Raw genomic sequence first — 18,728 nt, forward strand, 5'->3', positions numbered from 1 at the left:
TGAGGCTCTCGAGCAAGAATTGAATCCAATTCAAACCAGCACGAGCAGAACCAATGGAAAAAGCTGCCGGGTCAAGCTCGAGAAATTGTGGATCAAGAATGAAGACCGGATAAAGAATACCCATTGGCTTCTTGAATAGTCGCGAAACCTTCTCTGCTCCCCTCTCTCTCTCTCTAACCCTGTTCTCCGTTCATCTTCTCCAATCATGCAACAGCCAACCAACATCTAGCAGTATAAAACAGTTCTGCTAGATATTCTTGTGATGGGCTTTGCACATAGTAGATAGGCCTCCGAGGGGATCTAGTCGGAGAAGATGGGGCGAGACTCGTTACCTCTGAGTCTTTCTAGATATTCTCTCTATTGTACTCGCAGCCGATCTGGGTGTCAAGCTGGGTTCCACCAATGTTTCCAAAAGTGAAGTTAAAGGCTTGATGTTCTATGGCATTGAATCCTTGCAGGTCTGAAAGGGCGATCAAAAAATATATGGTGATAACTAGATAGAGGGAATGTTTGATCACTGATCTCTCATTTTGTTCTAGATTCTTATTGAACAATAAAGGTATTTTAGAAATTTTAAAATAATTACGTGATATCATATGTGAACGAAGTGTGACAGAAAATTAACAAGGAAGATTTTAGACAATTGTTAGAAAACTTAAAGGTACTTTAAGACAATAGCTAAATAGTAAGTGTGGAGTTAGTCAATTAGCTAAATAGTAAGGATAATTTAAGGAAATTGATACTATCAAATAGGGCTTAGGATCAGGTCGAGTAAGGATAATTTAAGGAAATTGATACTATCAAATAGGGCTTAGGATCGGGTCGAGTTTTCTAAAAAAGCCTGAGCAAAAAGTTAAGTATAGTGTTTTGGACCTGCACCTAAACCTGCAAACCTAAATTCATGTCCAAGCCCGACTAAGAATGGTTTGGCCTGTCAGGCTACCCAGCCCATTAAGAGGTCTAATCATCATCATCATCATCTTCATCATCAAAGCCTTAGGTTTAATGTTAATTTTTAAAATGCCCTTGAAAATAGAAAGCAACTTGGGGTTTCCATAATTCCATTACCCAAAATTTCCAAAACCCTAGGATCCCTTAATCCCATTTCTAAAATATACTCAAATTCACATAATTCCATTTCTAAAATATCTCTTAGGTTTAAAAGTGATTGCCTCAAGACAGGGAAAAGTCGGGAATTCCTTATCCCCGGATGAGGTTGTTAGACAGTTTTGTATGCCCTTAGCTCCAATCAGTTTTGATGTACTTTTGACATTTAGTGTAAATGAATAAAGTGCATGTTTGATTCATGTTGTGTGGTATGTTTCTGTGTAAGACCCTTAAACTGGACACTTAATGAGACTCGTGTTAGTTTAGAATGTTCACAACCGTTGGATAAGTCTGGGGAGATTTATCCTGCCAAGGCTTACACTAGTGTGCTGCCAAATGTTGGGGTGGCCTGTCTCAGCCACTAGGGTGAGTTCCGAAGCACATGCAGTGTAGGATTACTTGAATCTTTGAACCAGACCAGATTTTCGGTATTGCCCTGGACCTTGGAGATTGATGGGCAAAACTAGAAAGTTACACCTGACCCCTAGACTCGATTATGATACTGCACTAGGTGTCGGATTGGGCTGTCTTCGGTATGCCAATCAGTGAGATCCTTAGAGGGGGTCAAAACCTGGGTATGTTGGGACAGTTTGAGAATTCATCTGACTGGGTGATCATAGTGACAGGATCAGCCCCTTTGTCGAACAAAGGTAATGATCGGGGACACACTCTCTCTGATGGAAACCAAACTTCCGGCAGTTGATTTCAATCATTGGAATTTTGTTTTGCAAAATTTATATATAAGATATATAGATATGTATGGTTTCAAAATGTTTGCAAATGGTTTTAATTCCCAGGATCCATGTGAGCAGAGAGTGCAACATTGTTCCTTGCAGCCGAGGGAGAGGTTCTCTCTTGTCAGGCAGTGTTTGATCATTATGGGCTAAGAGATTAAGTGTAAGACCATTTAGGGTTACACCTGATGGGCTAATCTTGCATCTGCCCACAGTCCTTGGGTTTTTATAAGATGGCTTGGCCCAGTTACCACTTAGTGTAAGTGTTGGGCCCAAAGAGTCCATGTGATGGGCTCAAGGGGTTCACTGGGCTTTCTAGTGAATTCGGCTAGGCCTTGTAACAGAGGCTGGGCCGAACCCATGTGGCTGATGTGTAGATCAATGCTTGGATCACACGCCATACAAAGAAGCCCCACTGGGCAACAGTTTGGAAGCCTGTTGAGCACTTAATACATATTGGGCCTAAAGCCCACTTCAAACTAGCTGATTTAATTACCCACTTAAAGGGGCGGATCTGAGATTAGGGCAAGCTAAAGGATTGGGTCTTGACCCTATCCACTCTTGGAGACCAAATTCAAATAAAAATTTGAATCTGGTAACCTCCTGATAAGATCAGGAGTGGGTTAACCTAATCTGTAGATAGGATTAAGATAATTCCCTATCCAAATACATATTTGGATTGGGATAACTCCTAATAGGATTAGGAGGTTTCTTAATCATTAAGAAAGAGGAGAAACCCTAATCTTGATTTACCAGAATTCGAACCAAGGGTTTTGAGCGGAAAAATTCTCCTACGATTTGAGATAGGATCTCAGAGTTCTCCTCCAGCCGCCGCCGTCATTCACTGCCTAGTTTGATCTCTCTGAGAGGGAAAGATCAAGAAGGTGTTCTTGATATCAGTCTTTGCTGAAAGGCTAATTGTGTACGGTGCTCTTCGCTTCCATCGAATTCTTGTGAAGAATTTGGTTCGTAGGACGAACACTGCTAGTTCTGCTCCAGCATCACTGCATCATCTTCAGTGGGAGCAGATCTTGGGAGTATTTTTTGGGCGTGAACACCAACGTTGGGAGATACTGACTCTCCGTATCAGGTATAACTCTTCCCTTTCTCTTTGGTTCAGATCTGGTTTGGTTTTGGTTCGATTAGATCCTTGAATATTGTATTCTAAAATCATGGAATATGATTCCCAATTGGAAGGTAGGAGAGAAATTTTTGAAATTCACCCACCCTATTCCGCTACATTATTGGCGTCCATAGTCCATACGATGGATCTCTCCCTCCTTTCAGAGGTTGGGGGTCAGATCTTTGCCACACTACCAGCGATGGAGAGGACTCGGGGGTTGGGGATTTTGGCCATGGGGCAGGAATTGGTGGGAGGTACCCACCCTATTGCCATTCCTAACAACAAAAAATCTTATCCAAAGGAATTGGGTGATTTCAACGTTTCATTGTGATTTTAGAGGACTACAGAACAGAACGCAAGATCAACCTTGACTGAAATAACAAAATAGACCAAAAGCAAGAGTAATGAAATTGTTTCGATAAAGGCATCAAAGGAATTTTCATCGCTTGTCTCTATGACTCATTCTGCCCTCACAACTCTCCATGTGTTCCCAAGTTCTAACCATCGCGGGTGCCAGTGACAACATGAATTTTGATTTCAGACAAGTTCTTAGCTGCCTGATGCGTCTGTGATGTTTCTTTCTACCATTTTGTTTATAATAAGTCGATCCATTAACTGCATCAGTAAGCCAAGATTTCGGAATTCTGTAGTGGTCTCATGGTCACAGACTCAAAGATCAACCATTGACAAAACACATGACATTACTAGTCTTATCCCCTCACTCAGACTGCAAAATGCACTTCAAACGGATTCAGCAACTGACACTACATTAATGATTAAGCCTTCCACTGATGCAAGTATGAAAAATCATCAATATTGACATTGACTAAAATATGTTGATATACTACAAATACAAAGTTCACATCTTACATCCCCTTCCTACATTAATGCTACTACTCTGACAACAGTATTCTTTCAAGCTTCAATTGCTCAACAATTTCTTTCTCAAAACACAAACAAAAATAAATTGTTTTACTGTACCCATTTGTTCCTCTTTTTTTCTTTCTTTTGTTTTTTTTTTTGACAAGTCATTTGTTCCCCTTACGCATACACTTCTGCTTACTCGGACTCCTTACTAAGACTATCCTTCAAAATTGATACCTCAGTTACCATGTTAGACTGCTTGCAAGGTGAACAACATAATGTTATTGTTTGCGTACAAAGGCCAATATTCTTTGCCATGTTCTGCTCACAGCAGAAGGTGCAGAAATCTGTGCTTCAATAATATTTTCTGCTACAGGCCCCATCTCATGTACAAATTGGACAGATTCTGAGAGTCGATTGAGTAAGTTTATCAGGGCAATTACTTCATTCCGTTGTAGTTGCAGCTGAAAGGCCAAAGGCAATATAGAAAAAAAGTAAGTCATGATTCAGGAACAAATGAGAGCTATTTACTCATCCTTTGGATACATTGCCAAGTGTATGCTCCTGGTCAAAGATGCAAGATGATCCAATAAAAGTAGCTAAACTTGTTAGAAACAATTTCCACCCTACTAAATCAGGGTTTGTGTAGGAGGAATAAGAAAAATTATGTTTTAAAACCAGCATTATGATTAAGAAACTTACAGGCTGGTCCAATTTGTCATGGCCATCAACAGAGAAGAGAATCTTCAATGCAGTTCCTAGACCAAAAACTTGAAGCTTTCCCCAGAGTCGACACTTTTCACATCCAATGCAATCCATCAAGGCACTAGAATATGTAGAGTTGGTTATTTAATTACTAAAGATACTAGGAAAGCATATTAAAATGAAAAAAAAAAAGCATAGAGGAAAATCATAGCAAAATGGAAAACCATTCCTCACTTGACATCCAAAAAAATTTTAGACCAAGTACACAAGTGGTGTATGGGACTGCTTTGACCAGAACATTGCATGTATTACTAATCCAGATATTATGCCATCATACAGGAGGTATGTTTTGGGGTGATGCATCACCTAGGTGGTGTGTAGCGGTGTAGGCACATCTTGGGGCTCGCCTTGCCCAAACGCTATATGATTTATATATAAACTCTTCAAAGTTTTATATATTTCTCATATTTTAATATTTTAAGTATATAATACAAGGATAGGCATGATACACCAAATCATTATTTTTATTTCTTTCATAAGATAATAAATTTTTTCATTAGTTTCTCATTTTGTTAGGATTCTGATAGAAGGATATTCAAGACCTTGAAGAAGAAACGAGTTCAATAGATATCCTCGTCAAGGTTCAAGTGATACACTAAGGCCCCATTCGTTTACCGGTAAATAAGCTTGGGAAAGTTGGTCAATGGGTATCCTTTTCCAATTAACCAACTTTACAATGTTCTTTTTGCATTTACTAATGGACCCCACGGTAAAATAAGCTCCACTTCCCTGGGTAAAACTTACCCATCTCCCTGGTGAGTAATTTTCCCACCTGGGGGGGAATTTTATAAAGCATAATGGGATAACTTTGTCCATTTTTATATTAGCTTACCTGGGAATCCTGGAAATCAAAAGAACATGGGTAAGTGCACTTACCCGAGTAAGTTACAAAGATGCAAACAAACAAGGCCTAAGTATTTGAAGAAGCAAGGGAAATCAATCAATCATAGAAGGTATGCTATTTTCACAGGTCTTCTCCTCATTCTTCTTCTGGGAACAAAAGAAGGGTGGACTAGAACAAAAAACAGGGGCTCACAAGGGTCCACCCCTTCTTTTTCCTTTTTCAGAAGAAAAATTCTTCTTCATTCTTTTCTATAACTAAAATAGGGGCTCTGTCCCTTCTGCTACTTCTATTTCTATGGCAAAAATATGGGTTCATCCCCTTGTTGTCCTGTTTCTTTTTTGAGACATTAAGCAAACACCTAAGCAACTAGGTGACTAAGCGCTCCCCTCTCGCTTAGGTTCACTTTGGTGCCTTGAAAACTATGGTAGAGAATTGTTACTGCAGGGTTCGGAGCTTGCAGGGACATAATTGATTACCTTTCTCCATGAAAATATATAACAATAGTAATGCTTTACTCAAGAATAACCAATAATTGAACGAAAGAAAGTTATGAAATATACCTAATGTTTCTGAATTGTTTTTGAATCTGCTGCTTCAGCTCAGGTCCACTTTGACCTTGCCATAACTTGGCTTCATCAAATGGCAGAGGGCATGCTGCTTGTAATTTGGGATTATAGAGCATCTGCCTCATCAAGGAACATGTTTTTAGGTCCTCTTCAGGGTTGCCAGTGTCATACTCGGCTTGTTCCAAGTAATCTTCTGCCTGAAATATAAAGAATAAAAGCATGCATTCAGAAGAAATGTCTTTCTGAAACATTAACAACTGCAATTTCCAAAACTTTAATGCAGCGTTAGGACTCACTTTTGTCACAGCTCGGAGAACAAAGAGGAAAGTGAAGTACAGGTTCCTGACACGCTCTGGATATCTTAACACCCGGTCATACATCAACTCGAGATTTTGGCCCCACTGAAATTTCAGCAGAAAATAGAACAGCAAATACCACATTTAGATATCACTCAATGTCCTCATTTTTCAGAAGAATTACACTGAAAATCCATGATGGACACAATCTGTGCCCTTCTTACTGAATGAATCATTCAGTAATACACTGTTAAATTAAAGGATTACCCCAAGATCACATCAAGCAAACAATAATGAAGCAGTGTAAAATAAAATGCATTCGGGGACAAGAATAATTGAAAATGTTGACCTAGATTTGGGTCATGACCAATCCAAGAAGTGCCCAAGGACTGACCATATTAGGAATTTTGGTTGGTAACAAATGTGTCATTGTAAAGGACACGAATTTTGTTATCATCAAGAAAAATTTCTCTCTAAAAGAAACAATATGTTGCAGGATGTGAGAAAAATATGACAACCAGATTGGTAACTTCATCAAGGAGATAATCAGCAGCTATGTGAATTGAAATGGAGGAGTGAAGTCCAGAAATCAACTTGTATAACACTCTCTCTGCACAGAACTCTTCAGATGGATCTGCACAAAAATCAACAGAAAGATGGTTGAATCAGTCAAACTCATCAACATGCTAAATTCCAAGTATAATAAATACAAACTAGCAATTGCATGCAATATACAGAAATACCATGGAGAAGTTAAAACCTGTCACTAAAGAATTAAACAAAGCTGAGCAACCAGTTACAATTATCAAGGATACAAAGGTTCTTATTCTCTATAGTACTGGCATCTGTAGTTGAAAAATATGGTACAAAAAACTAATTCCAAGAAATAGGCACAAGCAGGCCCAACATCTTTTTTTTTTTTTTGAACTAGCAAGAAACTTGTCAATAAAGAATTTAACAAAGCTGACCAACCAGTCATCACTATCAAGGACACAAATTTCTTACGCTCTATAAAACTGGCATCTGTAGTTGAAAAAAAGGCACAAAAAACAAATTCCTAGCAATAGGGCATAAGCAGGCCAACAAGATACAACACAGCATGAGTGGTGACCCTAAAAGTATTACATGATTTACAACATAGCCCAAAATAAGCTTTCCCCAAGGGTCCCTTGCTTTGCCTAAGTATCAGCCAAAGCATTGGCTGACCTCTTTACCCACTTGAAGATTACTCCAGCTTCCCTTGGTAAGCAAAAGTTCTTCCTCCTTTGCGTCTAAAGGTCCATATCCCAAAGCATTTTGTCTGCAGCCATCCTATTAACGGTTTAGAGTCTCCCTCCACCTCAAAATTTTGAAATCCCCACAGCTTGGCCAGCCTCAAACCTTGAAGTAGGGTGATAATCTCAGATTTTAAAGAGCCTCCCACATCTATAGGACCAGAGTATAGCGCTGTCAGCCTGCCCTCCCTGTCCCTAAATACTCCGCCAAGTCCCGAGGGCCCCGGGTTGCCATTGAGCTTCCATCAAAGTTCAGTTTTTACTCTTTGTTGTGCTGCAGGTGTCCATTGAGACTGAACCACAATCCTTGCAGTTGAAGTGTTTGCCACTATCAACCACCCCCTAAAGATATCCTCAGCTGAAGAATCTTTGAATAAATCAATTGCTTTCAGCCAGTCTATGACCTTAACAAGTATGCAGTCGATGACTTGGTCCTTAGTTCTCTCTGCCCCTTGGAAGAGTCTATTATTCCTCTCTTCCCATAGTGACCAAAGGATAGCTGCTCAAGTGGCTCTCCACATCACCCTGCCCCTTTTCTTTGGTAGTGTGAAGAAACTTGATTCAAAAAGACTTTCCATATCCAGAGGGATCCAACTACAATCAAAGAGAGAAGAAAACAAATTCCACACAAAAGAAGCAAAAGGACAACATGATAGCAGATGTCTAAATGACTCACCACAGCCCAAGCAAAGACAAGTAGACAACAAAACTTCCTTTGTGGGAAAAGATTTTGCCAAGTGAGAGAACTCAAGGAAGCTAGTTAAGAAAGAAGCAAAAGTAAAAGAACTAGAAGGGGACATTGACCAGACTCAGCTGTCCAAACAAGAAGAAATCCAAGAAAACCATGCTAAGAAGGGATATAAATTCATCTACCAGACCCATTTCAGACTCGCTTAACCCTCTCCTCAGTCCCAAATCCCAAGAGGAAATTACCATTACCAGACCCGTTACCATACTCGGAGGAAATTACTCTCCCATTGTATAAAGATAGGGAACAAATAAACAGAAATCTATCTTTAAGAGAGATATCTCCAAACCAGATATCTTCCCAAAAACACACTGTCACCTGCACAAGCATCAAACCTGATTTACAAGAGGAAGGAGGGCAACAAACTATTAATTGCCTTCCAAGGAGACAACCGAGATGCCCTAAGATCAAGCCCAACATCCCACCCATTGCTTGCCATGCCATGAATGCTCACAATCACTTTATGCCACGAGTTCTATTGTTCCAATGGAAATCTCCACAACCATTTTCCCAACAATGCCGAGTTCCTTAGCTTAATATTGCCTATCCCCAAGCCTCCACTATCCCTACTCCTAGACACCATCTTCCCACTTCACCAAATGATCTTTCTTTGTATCTCCTGGATTCCACAAAAAAAATCCCTCATTAGTTTCTCCGATTGATTGGCCACTTTAGTGGGGATCCTAAAAGTTTATAAGTAGTAGACTAGCAAATTAGTCAAGGTTGATATTATGAGAGCTATTCTCCCCTCTAAAGAGATATAGTTTTCTCTTCCAACTTGCAAGCCTCTTTGTAAACCTTTCCACTAATGGGTACTAGAAGCTATCAGAGTATGGGTCCCGCCCCAAGGGTAGTCCCAACTCCCAAGTAATGTAACAGCCATTCTCCTAAGCCATGCAGTGCATGGGAATGAAGCGTTTGAGGAAAAAAGTCATAAAATATCATTCAACTATAAAGCCAAATAAAAGATAAAAAACTGCAAAACATGAGTGAGAAGATTTTGAAACCTAAACAACCCACCAAATCTTTGATGAGGGGTTTGTATAGATTTAAGAGGAGAGGAGGTTAAAACATTGATTATTGGAGAAAGAGGAAAAGAAAATTAAAAAGATTTTGTTAGAGATAGTTATGATGAATTTTATTAGAGAGAATCAAGACTTCAGAGGTTTTATATTGTGATTTTTTACATTTTTATTTTAAAATTTGTTAGAATCGGCAGTATAAGGGTAGTTTGGTCATTTTCCTTTAATTAAAGATGTGTTGTCTATTTTATCTGGGTTTAAGTTGTGTGTCCCATACTTAATGAGGGACAGAGTTGTCTTTTGTATTCTAATGCAAAGACCATAAATATAAGGTGGGTCAGCTGAGAGTGATTGACTTTCTTTTCTCCCCTCTCTTCTTCTTCTTCTTCTTCTTCTTCTTCTTCTTCCTTTCTTACTCCAAACCTAGGACTGAACTAGTGTTAATCGAACCATTCACATGGCATCAGAGCACTAGAAAATCAGTCTAGAATTCAATTTCTCCTTTCCTTCTTTTCTCCTTGGATCGCCATATCAGACCTGTTTTTTGAAATAACTCATAAACCAATTGGAGGCTCGATGAGAGACCATAAAGGAGTGGTCATTTTTCCTTCTAGGAGGTGGCTATGCCTCCAATTGCTGTGGTGGTCTTTGTTTTGGTGGTTTGCTAGAAACCCTCTAAGCAATGACTCGAAGAGGGCTGGTTGTGGACAAGTGGCGAACAGAACCCTATAGTCAGCTGATAGCATGGTGTGTTCTATCTCTTTTGGACTGGATTTCGACCATGTGGCAATTCTGGATGTGTGTGACAGCAGTAGTTTTTTTTTTTTTTTTTTTTTTTTTTTGTGCTGAACCTATGACAGCATAGTGTCTTAACAACAATTATTTAATTATGGTGTGGTGTGTAGTGTGTGGTGTAGTGCTGAGTAGTGAAGGGTGATTTTCTTGTAGTTGAATTCCTTCTTTCGTGGTGTGTCATGACCTTTTTTTTACAATGGCAACAACTGGAGAGAGTAGTGATAATAAAAGTGGTGTTATGATTTCCCCCAATTACCTAAATGTACAAATAACCTCCACCAAATTGAATGGTGAGAATTATGTGCTATGGGCTAAATCGGTGGAAGTGTTATTGAGAGACAAGAAGAAGGTGCAACATGTGAGGGAAGAGAAACCCTCTTCTGACTCTCAAGGGGTATAGTGAGTGGGAAGAGGAGGATGCACACAAATTATGACTTGGTTATGGAATAGCATGCAGCCTAAAATTAATGTGAATTTTATGTTCTTGGGTACAACTAAGGAGATCTGGGACCATGCTAAGAAACTTTATTCTAGACAAGATAACACCACTAGAGCATACCAACTTTTTATTAGGAATACTTTAACCTGAAGCAGGGAAATCAGAATCTAGAGTATTATGCAAGTACAAAAAATCTTTGTTATGAGCTTAATGTGTATCATCACCCTTTGACTTTGAATGTTAAAATTCAGTAGCAACAACGGGAGCAGCTTGATGTGATAAGGCTTTTAGTGGGATTGACATCTGAATATAAACCTGTTCAGGCACAAATATTAGGTGGATCTGCTCTTCCCTCTCTTGAGGAGGTGTTTGCCCGGGGCTCCAGAGCATCTATTGAACCTATGAAGCATTCCACTCTCTCAGATAGGTTTGTTTTTGTGGTGGTGAAAGGGGGAGGTCGTGGAAATAGAGGTGATGGAGGTGGATGTGGATTTCTAGGGAACCGAGGTGGTCCTATGTTCAACTGTACTAGTAGTCGTAGTGGAGGTCAAAATTCAGGGGGAGGTCGTGGTAGAGGATGGAATATTGGTCCTAGGAGTTGCACATATTGTGGAATAGAGGGACATACTATTAACTTCTGTTATGACCTACCATGGTGGCATGGTCCACCCAATACTTGGGCCAATCGTGCTGTGACTAATTGTGGTGGCGCAGTTAGTGATAACCAACGAGCTTATTAGACACCCTCTACATCTACAGGTACTTCTGGGAAGGAAATGGTGAGTGTCCCACATGATGAGTATGAGAAATTTCTTTAGGTATCCTCTCATCAGAACACTACTCTTGCTCATTCAGGCATAGCTTGTTTGGCATCCAAACCCTCACATCGGATTATTGACTCTGGAGCCTCTGATCATATGACTGAGACTCCAGGTGTGTTTTCTTCTCTTTCCCAGTCTTCTACATCCCAAACAGTTACCCTTGCTAATGGTTCTACTTCTCCCATTTGTGGTGTTGGTAATGTTGATCTCACATTTTATCTTTATCCTTTGTCTTATATGTACCCAAATTTCCTTTTAACCTCATGTTTGTTAGTAGATTAACTAAATCACTTAATCGTTCTATAACCTTTTATCCCTCTTCTTGTGTGTTTCAGGATCTCAAGATAGGGATGAAAATTGGTGAAGGCATATGAAGCAGGTTGATTGTCCTTGATGGTGGTGATCCGAAAGTAGCACTTCAATCATCTCTTACTCCTCTCCAGTGGCACTACGGACTTGGTCATTTGTCACTCAAGGCCCTGAAGTTACTTGTTCCATCTTTAAGTCATCTTTCGTCTTTGGATTGTGTGTCATATCAATTTGGAAAACACCATAGAGTCTCTTTCAGTCCTAGGGTTGATAGTCGTGTTTTGTGTCCTTTTTCATTAGTTCATTCAGATGTTTAGGGCCAAAATAAAGTAGTGCCGTACAATGACTACAAGTACTTTGTAATTTTTGTTGATGATAATTCAAGGATGACATGGCTTTATCTTATAAAAGACAAAAGTGAATTGTTCTCTATTTTCTAAAAGCTCCATGCTGAAATTCATATCCAATTTGGTGTCCATAATAAGATTCTTCGTTCGGATAATGCAAAAGAATACAATGCAACACCATTTCAGCAATATTTAGAGCAACACGGGGTAATTCACCAACTTCTTGTTCATATACCCCACAACATAATGGTGTAGCTGAACGAAAGAACTGACACTTACTTGAAATTGCTTGTTCCATTATGCATGATATGAATGTTTGGACCCATTGAGTCCCCTGCCTTTAAACTGGGATTTCGGTTTTCATAGGGGTTTGAGGGATGGTGAGTTGATTTGTATCACTGAGCTTCTTCATTTACCAAAGTTTGTTTGTTTGGACCCCACTTCTTCTGATCAAAGAGTCTGGACTCCCCTTCCTAAAGGTGTTTTCACTTGCTCTTCTTTTCAAAAATCCCTCAGTTCCAACCCCATCTCCCAAGGGTTCCCCTTCAAAGAGATTTGGGCCCAACCTATCCCTCCAAAAATTGTTGTATTCTGTTGGGAAGTTTACTACGGGAAAATCAATACCTTGGAAAACTTGCAGAAAAAGAGACCCTCTCTATGTCTCTCCCCGAATTGGTGTTTCTTGTGCAAGGCCCAGAATGAGGACTGTTTCTATTTGCCGATTTCCTGCTCCCTTCCTACAGACTTATGAAGTTGGAGCCTTAGTTTATTTGGAGGGAGGTGGTCTCCGCCAACTGATTTGAGGAAATGTGTCAGGGCAGCAACCTTATGGACACTATGGGAGGAAAGGAATGCAAGAGTTTTCTTAGAGAAGGAAAGAGGATTAGAAGAAGTGAAGGACTACATTCTAACAAGAGCAATATATCGGCTGAAAACCTTGGAGATATTCGATGATTTCTCTTTTGATGATTTGTGGAGGAATTGATTAGTAATAGCTAATACTGCTACAAAGAAGAACAAACGCCTATCAGAATGGGATCCGCCGTCAGAATGTATCATCAAGTTAAATTTTGATGGAAGTAGCCAAGGTAACCCTGGGCCATCAAGTATTGGGGGTGTCCTGAGGAACAAGGACAGCAACATTATCTCCTTATTCTCAGGATTGGTGGGAGTGGGGGACTCTACGAGGGCGGAAATACTAGCTGCAGTACAAGGAATTCAGATTGCCAACCAGCTTGGGGTGGAGCATCTCCTAGTTGAAGGGAACTCTCAAGTGGTAACGAGGTGGCTGCTTAACCCGGATGCTACCATTTGGGGCTACAAAGAACTCATCAAAAAAGTAAAGTGGTTAACTAGGAATATGAGGTTTGAGGTAAAATGGGTAAGTAGGTTAGCTAATACTATGGCTGATTCTCTGGCTAAACAAGGGGCACCCAGGGAGGTCCTTTTTTGTGCTACTTTGTAAGTTGTTATAATATAGTGGAAGTTGTACTTAAACTAACCAAAAGAGGTTGCATCTCGTGCCTCTCCTTGGGACATTGTACTATTCTCCTCTGCTGATTAATAAATCTCATTCATTTATCAAAAAAAAAATTATGCATGATATGAATGTTCCAATGCATTTTTGGAGTGATGCTATCCTTACATCATGTTTTCTCAACAATTGGATGCCCATGTCTATCCTTGGATGTCAATCCCCTTTCTTAGTCTTGTTCCCTACTCTTTCTCCATTCCCTCTTACTCCTAGAGCTTTTTGTTGTGTTTGTTTTGTTGATAATTTAGGGCTTGGACTAGATAAGTTAGATGCGCGTGCTACAAAATGCATCTTTCTTGGCTATTCCAAAACCCAAAAGGGGTATAAGTGCTACAACCCTAATTCTCATCAGTCATTTGTGTGTTTTGATGTTACTTTCTTTGAGTCTGTTCTGTTGTATTCTAGTTTTGATGTTCCTCCTTTTTTGTTTCCTCTTCCAGTTCTAGTTGAGGACCCCATTCCTACAGTTCCTATTGTGTCTCAGCCATCGTCTTCTCTAATGCATGTTAGTACTGAAAGGCCACCAATCACGCAAGTGTATACTATTTCCTATTATGTTTCTGTTGCTCACCCTTTCGCTTCCCATCGACAGTTTATATCTCTGTTATCCTCTGTTTCCATTCCTAAGAATGTCTAGGAAGCCATTGCCTCTCCAGGGTGGCGGCAAGCAATGAAAGAGGAATTGTCTACACTGGCAAACAACCACACATGGGAGCTTACCACTCTCCCTCCTAGTAAGCATGTTGTTAGATGTAAGTGGGTATACACAATGAAATATCTTCCAGATGGCAGTGTGAAACAGTTGAAAGCTAGGTTAGTGGCAAAAGGTACTCTCAGTTGTATGGTGTTGACTATATGGAGACATTCTCTCTTGTGACTAAGATTGGTTCAATTCGGGTGTCGATTTCTTTGGTAGAAATGTATGATTGGCCCTTCTTTCAACTTGACATTTAAAATGCTTTCTTACATGGTGATCTTCTTGAAGGGATATATATGGAAAAACCGCCAGGGTTTGTTGCTTAGGGGGAGGATGGTAAATTTACAAACTTGGGAAGGCAATTTATGGGCTAAAACAATCTCCATGTGTGTGGTTCGGCAAATTCAGTGAAATAGTGAGGGACTTTGGCATAAAACAGTGCCAAGTAGACCATTCTATGTTCAACCATGAATTAGATGCTGGAAAGATTTTGTTAGTGGTGTATGTGGATGACATTGTCATAACTGGTAATGATAGCAATGGGATTGACAGGTTGAAGACCTTTCTGCATGATCTCTTCCAAACAAAAGACTTAGGTAAGCTGAAATATTTTTTGAAAAGAAAGTATATCCTTGATTTGCTTAAAGAGATAGGATTGTTAGGTGCCAAACTAGCTGAAACACCTATGGAACCAAATGTAAAGTTGAGTACTAATGCAGGTGAAAAGTTTGAAGATCCGATGAGGTACAGGAGGTTGGTGGATGAGTTGAACTACATGACTATTACTCAGCCAGATATATCATTTGCAGTAAGTATGGTGAATCAGTTTATGCCTAAGGATTGTTGGATACTTGAAGGGAGCTTTAGACTGTGGACTGTTATACAAGAGTAGAGGAACTTTTGAGATAGAGGGGTACACAGATGCTGATTGGGCCGGATTTGCGTCTGACAGGAAATCCACTATAGGGTATTGTACCTTCCTTGGTGGCAATCTGGTGACTTGGAAGAGAAAGAAACAAATTGTAGTAGCAAGAAGCAGTGTTGAAGCTGAATATAAGACCATGGCTCATACTACATTTGAACTAGTGTGGCTGAAAAACCTTTTGCAAGAAACGGGGTTCTCAGTTTGCTAACACTACAAACCTACAACAAGGTGAAGATTGGATTAGTTGGAGAGGTCTACCAGTGGAGCTCTCTCTTGTAAATGACCAACTTAGTTGAAGAGACAGAAGGCAAAGTGGGAGTGAGTATTCTACTCTTCTAACTGCTGGTTGAAGATTTCCAAGGCCACCAAAATTCAAATTTTTATTTGGTTATTGGAAAATGAAAGACTACCCACAAATGCTACCTGAGGAACAAGAACATTTTCTTGGATGACCAATGCTACTACTATGGTGAGGAGGAAATCATCCGGTACTTGTTAGTGACCAGTGGAGCTTCTACGCAAATCTGGATACTGTTCCCTCAGCTCTACAGATAGCTTTATATATAATGCCAACCCTCTAAAGTTATCAAGGATCGTTATTGAGGTTAACAAAATGGAAGTCCTTCTGGGAGTTATGGTTGACTGAAGTTCTGATGGAGCAAAAAAATAGAAATTCCCAAAATGACTTTGCTTGTCCTATGTGGTGGTTCGTCAAACTTCTTATGTCATGGTCCCAAATAAAGGAGACTTGGAATAGTGGCACTGGTTCTGCAAGCATCTTATACAAGAAAAACTAAAATAATGCTATGACAGGTTCTAATATGTTAATATCCAACCATATTTTGGTGGATTTGTGAGATTCAGAAAATATGCCTTTTCTTTGAGACCATGAAGGGATATTTATTGTTTTAACACAATTTAAGAAGCCTGGTCTGCTCTACATGACATCCATCTTGATAGGTTGTGTGGCTACTGGAAAACCTGTCAAATTGGAGGCAATTGGTATTGGGGGAAATCACCCTAGTATCACTCAACATATCATCAGTAATATTCAATGACTAAATCAGCAACATCTTGACATAGTCAAAATTTTGCATTCCTTTTGGGGTGGTATAACATCAATCTAGTTGACTTGAGATACAATTATCAGGGCCTCCAGTTCTTGCAAAATCAAGTTGTTCAATCACTGTGAACAATTGCAATAGATCTTAATGGACAGAATAACCCCTTCCTTGGGAAGGGTGTTTTGTTTACCGAGTTCTTGTACCCTCTCCAAATAAAAAAGAAAAGAAAAAAAAAGTAAAATATAGAAACAAAACAGCTACTGCACGAGCATACAACAATTTTTTGGGAAAGGATTAGAAACTTATTTCACAATGATCAAAGTCTCCACTAATATCAAATACAAGGAATATACTCACATTTTGGACAATTCTCCATGTAAATTGCATCCCATATCCTCCTAGCTGATGGTCCACTGTAGCCAGTGTAACGTTCAGGGTTTAGCTGGAGATTTACATATGTCATCTCATCTGTAAGAGAGAGAGAGAGAGAGAAGACATCAGTTGGCCTTCAATTTTGTCCATCAAAAAGAATTACAACATTCCTGTTACTCTTGTATTGAAAGGAACTAGAAAATGGCCCTGCTAGCAATCAATTGAAGAGAGTTGTAAATCTTGCATTTGCCACATCAAATTTTCCATGCATTGCAAAGGCAGTCAAAATAGAACATTGCTTGGGCGATGGTAAAATATAGGGCCAACAAGTATGAGAATGTGAATTCAAGTCTAAGAGCAATCATTTCGTACAAAAATACTGGAGATTAGGTTTGTACCCAGTCCACCTCCAAGACTCTGGATGGCCTGGACCAGGATTAGATAATGGGCTTTTGTCTCAAGGGCAGTCGTAAACATTGAATCTCACAAGCTTAAGTAAAACCTTATCATAATTAAGGCTTATGTGAGAAAGTGGTTTAAGCATCATAAAGTTCACATAACTGCATCATGTAGATATTAGTTAGTAGTTACAGCCAACAACATTCAGGTTGCCCCAATAATGATAATGATTATGCAACAATAATATTACCAATATCTGCATCAGAAGTAATGAGGATTTACCATTATCAGTCTCATCATCTTTTGTCCATGGATTGTCTATATCTACCCAACCTCTGAAAGCTTTGGTATCTAGTGTTCGGTCAACAATAGCCTGTGGCTTTCCCTCTTGACATATTAAATCATCAGATGAAAGTGAATGACGAGATGGCTTTTTAAATGGTTCAGGAAACTCATTTGCAGGGCATTCACAGACACTGCAATCCCGTAAACGGCACATGCCATCATCAGGCCAGAAAGGACAGTCACACCACAATTTGACCTATCACAGAAAAAAAAATCAAGAATTTTCAGTTGAAAATCATTCAAATTCCAAACATTTCTTATGCATATAGTCACCTTAAAAAATTAGAAGGATAAAATAAGAAATACAAAAAAAGAATATTACATTGTTTAGATTCAGATTTGGATAGATACTTGTATCTTACTTTGCACAATTCCTTGTCTAGGGTTCAGTATAGTTATGCCATGTTTGTTTCATGATGGTCCAACTCTAAACTCAAAAGACTACATGAAGCAAACTAAAGCAGCTTTTATCTTACAACATAATATCCAATACATTTCAATTTTGGTAAACCACACTGCACTTTATACAGGGGATATTGTTGTGTATTTATTACTATATATGCCACAGGGGCATTACTGCCTTTTTACCTGTTTTTTATTATGTGTACTGTCACCCTACTATATATACTAATAGAGGCACCGCCAGCTTGATTTTTTGGCCCTCACTCTCTTCTCTTCTTTTCTCCTCTCTTCTCTCTCCTCTCCCCTCTCTCCCTTGCTCTCTTGGATCAAAACACATCTACAGGTTACGGATCTGATCTGAGATGACCATAGGGCTCTTCATTCACTTTTCCTCTTGGTCATGTGCCAAGAAAACCCAGAAACTTAGAAATCTGATGATGTGAAAGAGATTAGGAACCTCATGTGGATCCCATCTGTCTCCTCAGTTTTACGCAATGGAGTGACGTCAAAGTTCTTCCAAGCTTATAGGGGGCTGAGACAGGGGGATCCCATCTCTCCTCTGTTTGTGCTGATTATGGAGGTTCTGAATCTGCTGCTAAACAAAGGGGTTCAGCAGGGCCAGGTTGAAGGTTTTAAGGTAGGGACAGAGGGTCCTTGCATCTCCCACTTACAATATTTTGATGATACATTCATTTTCCTAGATGCATATGTGGAAGTGGAACAGGTGTTGAATTTAAGAGCAATTTTGGCCAATTTTGAGTTGTTGTCAGGGTTGAAAGTGAATTTAGGAAAAAGTCATAATTAAAGTAGGGGAAATTAGTCAAAAAGAAATGACTCAGCTTGCAGTAACCTTGGAATGTCAGATTGGGGACATACCTTTTTCCGTATTTGGGCCTCCCAGTTGGGGCTAAATCAGCCTCAAATAGCAATTGTAGA

At 39.5% G+C, this 18,728-nt stretch overlaps 1 protein-coding gene across 1 annotated transcript in view; it reads right to left on the bottom strand.

The window, feature by feature from the left end:
* Positions 1–3,764: 3,764 nt before the first annotated feature.
* The window catches only part of LOC104589463 (endoplasmic reticulum oxidoreductin-1), a 30,331-nt gene continuing 15,367 nt past the window's right edge, over positions 3,765–18,728 (bottom strand). The window contains exons 3-9 of the mRNA XM_010247810.3: positions 17,328–17,586; positions 16,632–16,742; positions 6,818–6,933; positions 6,300–6,404; positions 5,998–6,200; positions 4,531–4,654; positions 3,765–4,292 (exon numbers count right to left, since the gene is read on the bottom strand). Coding sequence (XP_010246112.1) covers positions 4,110–4,292; positions 4,531–4,654; positions 5,998–6,200; positions 6,300–6,404; positions 6,818–6,933; positions 16,632–16,742; positions 17,328–17,586 — 1,101 coding nt within the window. The 3' untranslated portion in view covers positions 3,765–4,109. The remainder of the gene's footprint in view (positions 4,293–4,530; positions 4,655–5,997; positions 6,201–6,299; positions 6,405–6,817; positions 6,934–16,631; positions 16,743–17,327; positions 17,587–18,728) is intronic.

Source organism: Nelumbo nucifera, chromosome 3 (genome assembly GCF_055504915.1).
Source record: "Nelumbo nucifera cultivar China Antique chromosome 3, China Antique-T2T, whole genome shotgun sequence".
NCBI lineage: Eukaryota > Viridiplantae > Streptophyta > Magnoliopsida > Proteales > Nelumbonaceae > Nelumbo > Nelumbo nucifera.